This window comes from Acipenser ruthenus, chromosome 9 (genome assembly GCF_902713425.1).
Source record: "Acipenser ruthenus chromosome 9, fAciRut3.2 maternal haplotype, whole genome shotgun sequence".
Lineage (NCBI taxonomy): Eukaryota > Metazoa > Chordata > Actinopteri > Acipenseriformes > Acipenseridae > Acipenser > Acipenser ruthenus.
The window spans coordinates 35,669,940-35,681,830 of NC_081197.1; the positions used below are offsets into that span (position 1 = coordinate 35,669,940).

Here is an 11,891-nt window from a genome sequence, read left to right on the forward strand (position 1 = left end):
ACTTTGGTGCACGTTCTTGCACTTAGCCCAGACTATTTAAGTCCTGCAGATTTCAATGTAATACAATACTTACACTTAACAGACAAAAAACAGGATTGTTTATGGCACCTGAGAATGTCCTATCCCTGTATAGTATGGTAAGGTAGTTGTACACAACCGATGTTGATCCCCCAAAAAGAATGGCCCTATTCTTTCTAGATCCCCATGATCCCCATGACTAGTCCGATCTACTGACGTTTCACTAAGAAGCCCAGTAGTTTGTTCAATTGATAGAAACAGTTGTACAGAATCACCTTTGTGACCTTTATTATTTACTTAAAAGAGGCGGTATTTAGATCCACCGGCGTCTAGATCCATTGAAATAGACATTGAAGTGATGCAATTTGAGGAGGTGGGACAGTCCTTCAGGAAGCTGAACTTAAAGGGCACGGTATCTCAATTCGTTAAAAATGGTATGCATAATCATCAAGGACACGTGTGTGTGTTGCAACAGCGTGAAGGGAGAGCTATGGTGGAAAAACTGGCCTCCCGACAGGCGGAGGCGCTAAGGTGGCTGACGGAGGTGACGTCACAAGATGGCGCATATATTAGGTATAGAATCCGATTGGTGCGGCCATCTTGGGGAGGTCGGATACACAGGTGTATCGAGTTTCATACCAGTTAACACCGAGATTTCAGATGCAATTAGATCGAATAGCGATTGGTTGCAGTGGATTAATGTGTTGGTGCTTGGTACACAGAAAGAAACTGTGTAACAGTCTGTTGGTTGTAGTAAGGGGAGTTTGGTGCGGAAGCAGAGTGGCTTGACCGCTAAGAAAACCAAAGCATGCAAAAATGCGAAGACCATGCAATTTCTACTACCACATATGCAGTACAGGGAGCAGGTTTCATTGCTTTGTTTAGACATATTTCCAACACAAAGTGGTCAAAATAATTCTTTACGTCACACAAAGCTTAGTTAATTTACAGTTTAATTTACAAAAGTCGCAAAAGAATCCCGGGGCTTCCAAATCTATACAGCAACATTTTCTCATTGAATGCATTTTTTAGTCATCAAAAGAGTATAATTTTATGGTATCTGATAGATGATTATACTGACAATAATAATAATAATAATAATAATAATAATAATAATAATAATAATAATAATAATAATAATAATTTGCACATTCACTTAAATGGCTGCATTACAACCTATACATAGTAATTTTTTTTGTTTTTGGAATATTTATCATTCACAGGACATTCAGCATTGACAGTGGAGACAGAAGACAGAACCTGCGCACCACAACGACGCAAAAGGAATGACCATCCCGTTGTGGAAAATTTGACGGCATACTTGCAAAACCGCTCCGACTGATTATTAAAAAAAACGTAAAACCATTAAAAAAAATGATCGAATACATTTCTGTCAAAAATACAGTTGATAACTGTAATTGACTCGTTCACAGTTTTTATGAAAAGTTTTGGACGACTGACTGATCGCGGCTGTGATGAGTTAAGTTTGACTTATTTTTTGCTCCGTGAATGTTGTGGTCTTTCTAATTGTTTTTTATGCTGATGTAGAACTGTAGGACCTGTTTATATGTATATAACACTCCCCCTTATATAGTTTGGGAACCAGGATCTGAATCAAATGTCCAATTCCGATGACAGATAACCGGTTCAGTACCAATTCCAAATACCTCCTCAAACACACCATTGTATCACTCTCCTGTCGTACTTACCGTCTCCTATTTATAACGTGTGTTAGTCACATGTAGCCAGCCGATACAGTCACAAAGCCAGGAACATTAAAGAGGGACAGCCCTGCTCTTGAACCACATGAGCAACTAACCACGACCCGCCTCTTTGGTGACTGACCTTAACTTGCCCCCAGAAGAGAGATGTTCAATGTGTGTTGTGAAATTGCACTTTCGTGCTGCGGGACGTCAAAAGTAGCATATTTTATTTGAAACGTTAATCCTTGAGTAAATGTAATTAAAAATGTATTGGCGCATTTTTTGGAAGACGACGTTTTCCTATTAAGCTCGCCGCCCCCGTTTTTTCTTTACAGTGACAGAGTCGTGATTTTCCATTTTTGTCTTTCTCTCAAATTCGGCTTGAGTTATTTCCTTAGGGCAGAGGGAGGACGAGTGGGAGGGAATGGGTGTAGCTGTTATTATTTAATAAGTTAGGGATTAAAAGTGATGTAGTCTGGTTGTATTTTGTTATATAAGCGGGTGGCTTGGCTGTTTTTCACAGCAGCTGTATTTTTATGATACTGACGCTGACAAACATGGCCACCATCTAGCAATGTCGACACCATAAATCGTTAGTTCTACCGACGCCTTATGGGTAAATATAACAATAATAATTAGTACTACTGGTGCTGTTAGAAAACGTATAAAGTACACAACGGCGTATATAGACTTATTGTTATGTGTTGGTAATGTGTTTCAACGTATAAAGTACACACGGCGTATATAGACTTATTGTTATGTGTTGGTAATGTGTTTCATCGTTAAGTGTTTCTGAAACATTCCAAGTCTGAGTGCGGTTTATTGCCACCCCCCAGCCCCCCCAGCGCCACAAGCATAGCAGAAACGTGTCTTTTGCTAAAACGAGTGACCTAGTGGCAAGGCAGGAATGGGCTGCAAATTTCGCTGTCAAAAGGTTCTGATGTAGAATTCACTGAGGGAGAAACAATGGAAACATTTTGTAAATAACAGAGACCAAGGATTCATATTTTTCGTGTAAGATCGGACATGATCTGTAAGTGTTGCTGTATCTTTATTTAAGGTTACAAGAAGATCCTCCTGTTGGTGTGAGTGGAGCACCCTCAGAAAACAACATCATGCTGTGGAATGGCGTGATAGTCGAGTAAATGAAGACGCATTGGTCAGTTCTTTTTTATAGAAATATTTATTAACATGCTTTCTGAAGCAGTGATTTTAACTACCCACTTAGTGGGTTTTTAATGTAACTTTTTAAAATTGCTGCTTTTGTATTATTATTATTATTATTATTATTATTATTATTATTATTATTATTATTATTATGTTTTTTACTGTTATTTGTTATTTATTTAAATGGTCTGATTGTGTCAGTTATATGTGTGACATGCTATACAAATGTATTGTGGTTCGTTTTTTCTGCTATGTACTGTACAGTGCTTTGCTATACGTTTATATAAACGTTATATAAATGCAATAAATAAATAAATACTGTAAATTAGTCATTTTGATATACACTATCATGATGTTATCACCTTATTAACTAATCTCATGACATCTAGGTCTTAAGGCCACGTTCCAATGTTCATTAAACTATTCATGTTTATGTTCATTAACTTTTCATCATATAGGTCGCGCTAATTTTGAATTTGCAACTTCAATGCCACCTATGAACAAGTTAGAAGGCATTGATAAACAATTATCCCTTTCTGGTAAAAAGAAAAAAGATATATTCGTTTTCTTTAGATACTGTAGATTGTGGAGAGAGATTGCGTTGTGCATACTTTGAGGTAAATGGACTGTATCTCACAGAAATTAATTTGTTCATGATGACATTCCAAAATGGAGTTCAACTTTGTTTTGGATTCCCTCCTTATTGTGCATTGTCTTACTTAAACTTACTGTTGTATAATATTCCAGGCCTCATTGTGGATTCCTTTTCCAAAATATTCTTTCCAGATGTATTTTGCATTTCTATAATTATAGACTTTAGTGGTTCATTTTATCCACCAGAGTATATACTGCAGCACCTCAGTGCCCTCTTGTAAATGAGGATTTCTTTATGGAGAGAGAAAGTTATAAATAAATTTAAAAAAATTACATAAATTAAATAAATTGTAATTATGTCAGAAAGGATAATATTTATGTTCCATAGCAGAGTGGGTTTGAACTGTAAAAGCAAGTCAGGTATGAATTTATAAAGTAGAGTCCATAAAACTCAGCCTAATGCTTTTTATCCACGACATACATATATATTGATTAGGATGTAAGGATTTGTTTCTGTTAATTTATTTGGCTATTTAGGCCTATTTAAGCCAGAATTAAAGCTGAGATTCAATGGTCATATGCATAATGAACCTTTTAAGTGTTGAGGATTGGATGTCCTACATTTTTATGGGAGGCCACTCACTGGTACTTTCTTATGCAGATCCTGGAAAAGTTTTAAATTTGTATTTCTATTGATCAGCAAACCATATTGTTTATCAACATCATGCTTTTAATGTGTAAAGTCTGTCATTTCTAATAAAATACCAATGAATTGAATTACTGCCCGTGTAAGCGTATTTTTAAAGTAATGTAGGTTTCATGTTTTTGAATGTTTCACCCAAATGGTATGTTATTACTTACTTGTAAGCTGTAGCACATAAAGCAGTACCTTTAGGGATATAACATTTTAAATATGAAACTTTAAAACGTTTAATTTCTGTAATTTTATATTTTATTTTTTGAAGGTTAGTGCTGTCAGTTTGATTTGTTTTGGTAAGCAATCCTTATTTATGTTGTTATTCATAAGTTAAATGGTCTTTCATCAAAACAATTCAGTATCTTGATTTCAGTCTTATCTGAGCACAGAAGTTCCAGATCAAACCTCTTTCAGATCTAAATATACAACAACTTGGCTTTTAGATTAAATAAATAGTCTGTAAAACATGTATGTAGGTACTTCAACCTTAGATCCATTCCATGTCAAGTGAACCAGTGATGTCTATTGCACTGTTGCTGATTTGTCAACAAATTTTAATATACAAATCTGAAATCGTTATCCATTTTAGTGCGGAAAGCGGTATGTTCTTCAAACTGCATAACAAGCTGCTAGAAAACAAAAGAGAATATACGAAAAGCGGGTTTCAGCAATAGTAGAGCAAAGCTGGAGAGACAGCTGACCAAGTTATTTTTCAAGAACACTAAACTAAGTCTTAGAACTTTGCCCCTTAGAATTGTGCTTCTGTGTATGGACACAAGCTGCATCACACACTCAAAAGATCACTCATGTGAGCATGCACACATTAGAAAACTTGTGCCACCCAGTTGATTAGTTATAACTTGTCTGCAGAACTTTCCTTGTAGCTGTACTTGATTTTCTTAGAGGGAGTGCGCATTAATAAATCTGTACAGGTTTGTACATCCAAGTCTGTCTGTGTGAAACATTGTTTGAAGGAGAATTTTTATTTACTGTGTAAATGAAAGGCAGGTACAAAACACTTCAAGCATGCCACCTGTGTTCTTACTGCGTTCTGTTAGTATGCTATCCTTTTTCTCTCTGTATGCTATCATTTTTACTGTAAAGACCAAGCCAATGACAAAAATGAGTCCAGCTGTGTTGTGGGCTATAATATTTGTATGAACACTTTTTATGTACTTGCTGTATATACGTTTGAAGTTGTACAGATTTTGCACTGGTTATATCAAATTTGTCAGCACTTGTAAATAAAAAAATGACAAAATACCCTTAATAAACAAGTGTTTTTTATATTTATTAAAGACTACTTCTGACTAGACTTTCCCAAAGATTATGTTACTTATTTATATTATTTGTTTATTTAGCAGATGCCTTTATCCAAGGCGACTTACAGAGACTAGGATGTGTGAACTATGCATCAGCTGCAGAGTCACTTACAATTACGTCTCACCCGAAAGACAAAGCACAAGGAGGTTAAGTGACTTGCTCAGGGTCACACAATGAGTCAGTGGCTGAGGGGGGATTTGAACCAGGGACCTCCTGGTTACAAGCCCTTTTCTTTAACCACTGGACCACATGGCCTCCTTGCATTCCCACGGGTGGGGAATGTGAGGGGTAATACCTTGAATGAAAATGCAGTTTTGGGTCATCTATACCACTATGTCTTTGTCTCTTACCACTGATAGCATTGCCAAAGGTACATTTTCATAAAACCTGAAACTTACTACAAAAGTGAAACAGAACTATTATTACTGACAATGTTAATAACAATTTAAAACTACCACTTATAACAAAAGAAGAGGCCTTGGAGGTCTTGAAACCTAGTGTTTGTATATAAAAGGTTAATATAATAAACAGCATCAACTCTACACAATAAAAATATGTAGGGCAATTGGTACCACTGCATGATTTTAAAATAATGCCCAACAAATGTGACGATCAAGAAAACTAGGCTAACAAGTGCTATTCCCAACCCAGTGGCACCTGTGCATCGAAATTTTACAGGCTAGTACTCCAAACAAGTACATAAAAAGGGGCAACATGACTGTCATAATGAATAAAATCCGCAGTACTATATGTCTGGGAAATCTCACTCAGCCATTTTGAAGATACTACCAGAAACAAAACCTACAAGATGGCTGCCAGGCAACCATTTTGAATAGGAGATTATCATATACCTGCATAGTTTAAAGTGTGTGAAAACTACAGTCCCGGAATTACAAGCAATTTATACTTGAGTGGCAGTGAACAAGGAATCAATAGAGATGCATAGAAACACCCCCCAAGAGGTAATGCTAAATTCAGCAAGTAAATCACTAAACAAACGCATCATGCAATCAAGCATAACAATGCAGATTGTAAAGATGGATTTTGACTGGTCAACAGCAGCTTGAATAACCATTAAAATTCTCTGGGTGCTGGGACACCACAAGTGACCCCAACTCTGCAGCAGCCATTACCTGCAGATAATTAGCCATACCTTTTGTTGTGTCGCCACGTCACCTCCTGCATCGGACATGAACGCTTAATGGATTCATAAGGTACAATATTTCTGAAAAATTCAATCGTAAAAGGAGACTTGAACATTTCCAATGCCCTTTAGTGTAATCAAGCACTTTGACAAATTCAAATATGTAGCTGTTCATTTGTTCTATTTAATATTGGTATTACACCTGTACAGTAACACAATTACAATGTTGCCAATTAGATTTTCAATACAGGAAGTGCAATTTCACATTAAATATTTTCTTTTTTTTTTTTAAAAAAACAAGATATACCAGAAAACATTTGTATTCTTAGGTACTATTTTAATTTTTTAGATGACCAGTTGGCTTTCATATATTTACATTAAAACAAAACAAAAACCTGTGTGTGCAAGGTAAGTACAAAAATGCTATATTTAACCAGACTTTTGACCTCAAATAAATCATTGCTGCATTGTTTGTGCCAATGGGGGGGGGGTATTTCCTTGAACGCAAATCATTTTTATAACTTTACTGATGTGGTCCAATGGTTTAAGGTGGATAAGATAGTACAAATATCTTCATTTACTCAAATAAAGGCAGTATTGATACCCATTACTAGGTACTTGTATAAATTGTCTTTTTGAAAGACAATATGCTTTGGAGAATATATATATATATATATATATATATATATATATATATATATATATATATATATATATATATATATATATATATATATATGACTAGATGAATACTGGCACATTAAATACAGCAACAGTTTAAACCATTTAGTGAATTTAAAAAAAAAACACACTTTAGCATGTTTCAAAACACAAACCCAGAGATACACTTTTTTTGCAAGTAGGAAAGGAAATGAGTGTAAGTTCAATAATAGTGGCATTACTGATTTGTAAATCTGAAAACTGCTGAGAAAAATGTTATGGTGCCTCCCATTGCTAGTTTAATTGATGTAAATGAACACTGCAGATTGACCAAGTGACCTAAACAGCAGTGGTAATGAAATATTTTCCACATTCAAATATTCCAGTTGCGCAGAATCCTTTAAAGTTAGTTCTTTAGCTATTTGGTACATTCAATACAGCTGCTGTTTAGGTCAACTGAGTAACGCCACATCTCTTTCATCGTGATCTGACCAATCTTTAACAGCAGGCAGGTAGGGCTAGACCCATTCAGCACTTTCAAATATGCCTCTGAATAAAGATCTACCCCTACCACACTTAGAATTGAAATTGTAACAATCCTTGCACTTCAAATGAATGATGACCCTCATCATAAATATGTTTCTTTTACACTCTGTAAAGACTACCTTGGATTGGGATGAAACTACCTGTTGTAAGCCCTTTCTTTTTTTGATTTCTCAAGAGATTTGTCCATTGTTTTCTCATTCTCCCCTCTGCACTTGGGGCAGTACCATTTACCCTTGGGTTTATGGTTAAGTGCCACGCAAGAGAAGTGGAACCACTCAATCGGACACTCGTCGTTATCACAGCCGATCATTTCCCCGTAAGAGACCTGGTTACACAGGCAGTAGGTTGGCTCGTTGGGGTCAATGGGTAGGTCTGCGGGGGAAGCCTCTCTCTCCGCCTTGGCCTTTGATCGCTTCTTCTTCTTGGACGTTTTTGCTTTCTTCTCCTTGGGCGTTCCCGTTGTGATCTCCTCCTCGTGATTGTTGGATGCGTTCTCCCGATTTTCATTGTTCCTCTGCCGTCTGGATCTCTTATTGCTGGGCTTCTCGTTTGTGCTCACAGTCTCGTTTCTGGATTTCTCTTGGCTGGTTTTTCCTGGGGTGACTGTGCTTTCGATGGGCTCCTGGCAAGTCTCAAAGAGTTCCACATGACTGTCCACCTGCCGGGTTCGGTTCTCCACCTGCTCCACCATCTGACTCACTATCTGGATCTTCTCGTCCCCCAGCTCCTGGCTGCGGATCAGCGCTCTCTGGATGCTTTGCAGCAGTCTCTTCTTCTGCACCGGGTCTGTCTCTTTCTTGTGCTTCTCGTAATTCTCATCTAGCTCCTTTAAAATCTCTGCAAGAAGGAAAACAAGTGTGCCAGTCAGTCACATACATATTCCCTGGCACGGCAGTATGAATAGAATTAGAGCCATCGGTATCAGGAAAAAGTCTATCACCATGACCTACATAAAAAAAGTTGAAATGTTTAAATGGTAAACAAAAATAAAGTTTAAATCAATAAAATGTATAGCTTTATTGGACAGTACATATTCCCTACATTCTTATACTCATAAGAATCTGACACTCAATTACTTGAGCTAATCAATGTCCTTTAGATGTTTTATTATTTAATGAAATCATGTAAATTACATTCTTTGTGAAGACCCCCAGGATTACTGTACAAACTCACACGGGCTCATATAGATAACAATGGAGGCAAAGTCAGAAATAGCACGTATAAAATATGCATCTAATACGGTGCAAGAAAGAGTGAAGCAAAACATTATGTCAAATAAATCAGAGTTGCTTGTGATTGTCAGACAAAATAATCCATTTGTTTTATTTATCCTAATGCCGTAATATTGTTAGGCGCGGCAGGTCAATTATCCGCGCCTACAATATCATCTACCTCTTCCGTTTGTTGTGTTAAGACAATTAGTGGTAATATAAGCCAACACTTCCTGGGAATAATGTTCCTTTTTTATTTATTACACAACACACGCAGTTCCAGAACAATGCACACCATTCAACTTTGCTAAATAAATAAATGCCATATTAAAAAATAATTATTATTATTATCTTGCGACTATTCTAATTTGACGTAATGCTGTGGATTCCTTGTCGCACATGATCTAAAATATGAAAGTGACACAAAAAAAGAATAGCTTTCGTGTTTAATTGTGAAAGAAAAATACCTATGGGCAATATTTAGTGCGACAAATATGCCATTTAGATTATAACTAATGCACAATAAGAACGACAACATTGCCTCTATTTCAAGAAGCTTCTTTCTCTTGAATGGTTTACATCACTGCCCGCCCGGAATATTAAGCATTGTTCTTATACCTAAAAGGCTAGGGTATACTTGTGATTGGCACTCACATTATCCAATCAACAATCGAGTAACAATCAAACACCGCCTCCTAGTACAATAAACTACCAACCAGGGACTAAAGCAGAGCAAAGCCCTCAATGCTTCTCCCTAAACTGACGTATTGTAGGCAGGAACCAAACTGAAACCATTAAAAACTAAACCAATCGGGCACAGGAAAACAACAAAAAGCGGACCCGGTTACAGTTTTAGACCAATCAGTATTGTACAAGGGCGTGGCTAAAATTGATATGCAAATACGTCCGGTGTATATTAAATGGAAGAAGACGCAGTTGTAGCCAAGCGCGGTGGGCGCTTTCAAAAAAGGAGAAGGGTTTCTAGTTAGAGAAATGAAATACTATTACATTTTACGAAATTACCCGGTCAATACATAAAACGTTAAGTTAACAAATAAACGTTCGATAATTCAATCATTTAAACACATTTTAAATATTACAAACGGGATAAGTGCTGAACTAATCGGTAACGAAATAAACAAACACAACTTGTCTGTACACGAACATACGTTGCATTTTAAAAGAAAAAGAACCCAGAACAAGACCTTCCTGGAGGTTTTTTTTTTGTTTTTATTTTTTTTTTTACAGCCCCACGCAGTTAACAGCTTTATTTTCGTGTAGTTTTAACAGCACAATCTTGATGGTGTGTCACTGCCGCGACAAGCTCAATGATCCTTTGACTTTGTTTCCCTTCACACGGTATTTTTTTAAACGTCGTTTTTTTCTAGTTATTGTTTATTATTTAACACAAATCAACAAATGTTTGTAAAATTAATTCCCTTTAAACTTTAAAAATAACGACCTAGCTGCTTGAAACTAAAGCGTGAACAGTATACATCAGGTTTTATTTTGAATAACGGCTAGTTAGGGTACTAAATGACGATAAACAAACGTCGACATCTCCAGACATGCGAACCGTTTTGAATTTGCTAACTAATCCCTTTTTAAAGAGAAAGAAAAACCCTGCCCACCACTACAAACACCATTTACTACACAGTCAACACAGCCATCATGAATATTGTACATTCCTAAATGTTGTTGTGCTTCAGTCTAATCTCCACTTTGTTGTTAAAGACCTTATAATACAACTGCATCTCAAATAAATATTTTGCCAAATAAAGTTTACATGCCCGGGGTCTTTCTAAGAATGAGTTTTCTCTCATTTGACTGTTTAAAAGGTGATCATCTTTTGTTCTGCCCCGTGGTTCTGACGCTAGAGAAGATCAGAAGGCTGCCAGGGAATGGCACAAGAAAACATCATATTAAACCAAATTAAACTAATATCTTACCTTGATATTTAGCGTCAGTTTCCCTCATCAAAGAGACGTTTCTCTGCATGTCTAAAGGCAAAGACTCGATCGAGTCCAAATAGTCCTCCACATAGTTAACAACGTGGAGCGGATCCCCATTCGTAGGGCTCAGCATTTTTTTTCTTCTTCTTCACAAAACACAAAGGAATACAAAAAAGACGCTAGTAAAACTACATTTGGTAATCAGATATTGAAAAATGAGACCGAAATATCTCCTTCTCCTCAGTTCAGCAGCAGAGTGAATGGCTGTCAGAGACAGTCTGGGGTTGGTTACGCTAGACTCCTCTCGCTTGAACGCAGAAAAAAAGAAACAAATGTATATTTGAAATAAACGTAGATGTCTTCTGAGAAGCATAACACAGTATTAATCCTTTTTGTTCAATCCCCCTCTCTCCTCTGGTAAGAAACACAGCGATCAATGTGTATTGCTGTTACACTTGGTCCAACGTGGAAAACCAAATACCAGTTTCAAACACTTGGGAAACACTCGATGGCGCGGTGCGCAGGCGCTGCTTCTACATGCTATGAATATTCATGAAGAGAGTCTCCTCTTATCCTGGCAGCACAGCATTGAATACCAGGCAGCTCGATCGTGGATTATGTCAACAACATTTTCTTAAATGGCTCTAAAAATGGGCCCAGGAGCAACCCACCTTGCATTGAACATTTTTGAAAGTAATGCGGTTTCCTGCTTTTTGAAGTGCAGTCTTAAAAATGTCTACATGTTACTTCAGCATGGGTATACCTTTGGTGTTCACTTATGTAGCATTCATGAACCGTTTAGTACTAAAGTCACCATGGCGCGCATTTACCCTTTATTGTTGTTAGTGTTGAACTTGTTAGATTACGTGGAATGGG

At 36.8% G+C, this 11,891-nt stretch overlaps 1 protein-coding gene across 1 annotated transcript; it reads right to left on the minus strand.

The window, feature by feature from the left end:
- Positions 1-7,367: 7,367 nt before the first annotated feature.
- LOC117405487 (inhibitor of growth protein 1-like) lies at positions 7,368-11,574 on the minus strand. The gene is made up of 2 exons (XM_034008581.3): positions 11,013-11,574; positions 7,368-8,689 (listed from the first exon to the last, which is right to left on the minus strand). Exons 1-2 carry the CDS (start codon positions 11,146-11,148, stop codon positions 7,989-7,991), a joined length of 837 nt encoding a protein of 278 aa, XP_033864472.1. The 5' UTR covers positions 11,149-11,574; the 3' UTR covers positions 7,368-7,988.
- Between the last annotated feature and the right edge of the window lie 317 nt (positions 11,575-11,891).

Bases quoted from the DNA above. Each gene is read 5' to 3' on its own strand.
- LOC117405487 (XM_034008581.3), bottom strand. From the start codon at position 11,148: ATGCTGAGCCCTACGAATGGGGATCCGCTCCACGTTGTTAACTATGTG. The intron at 8,690-11,012 runs GTAAGATATTAG...TCCTTCTTGCAG, and splicing joins AACTGACGCTAAATATCAAG to AGATTTTAAAGGAGCTAGAT.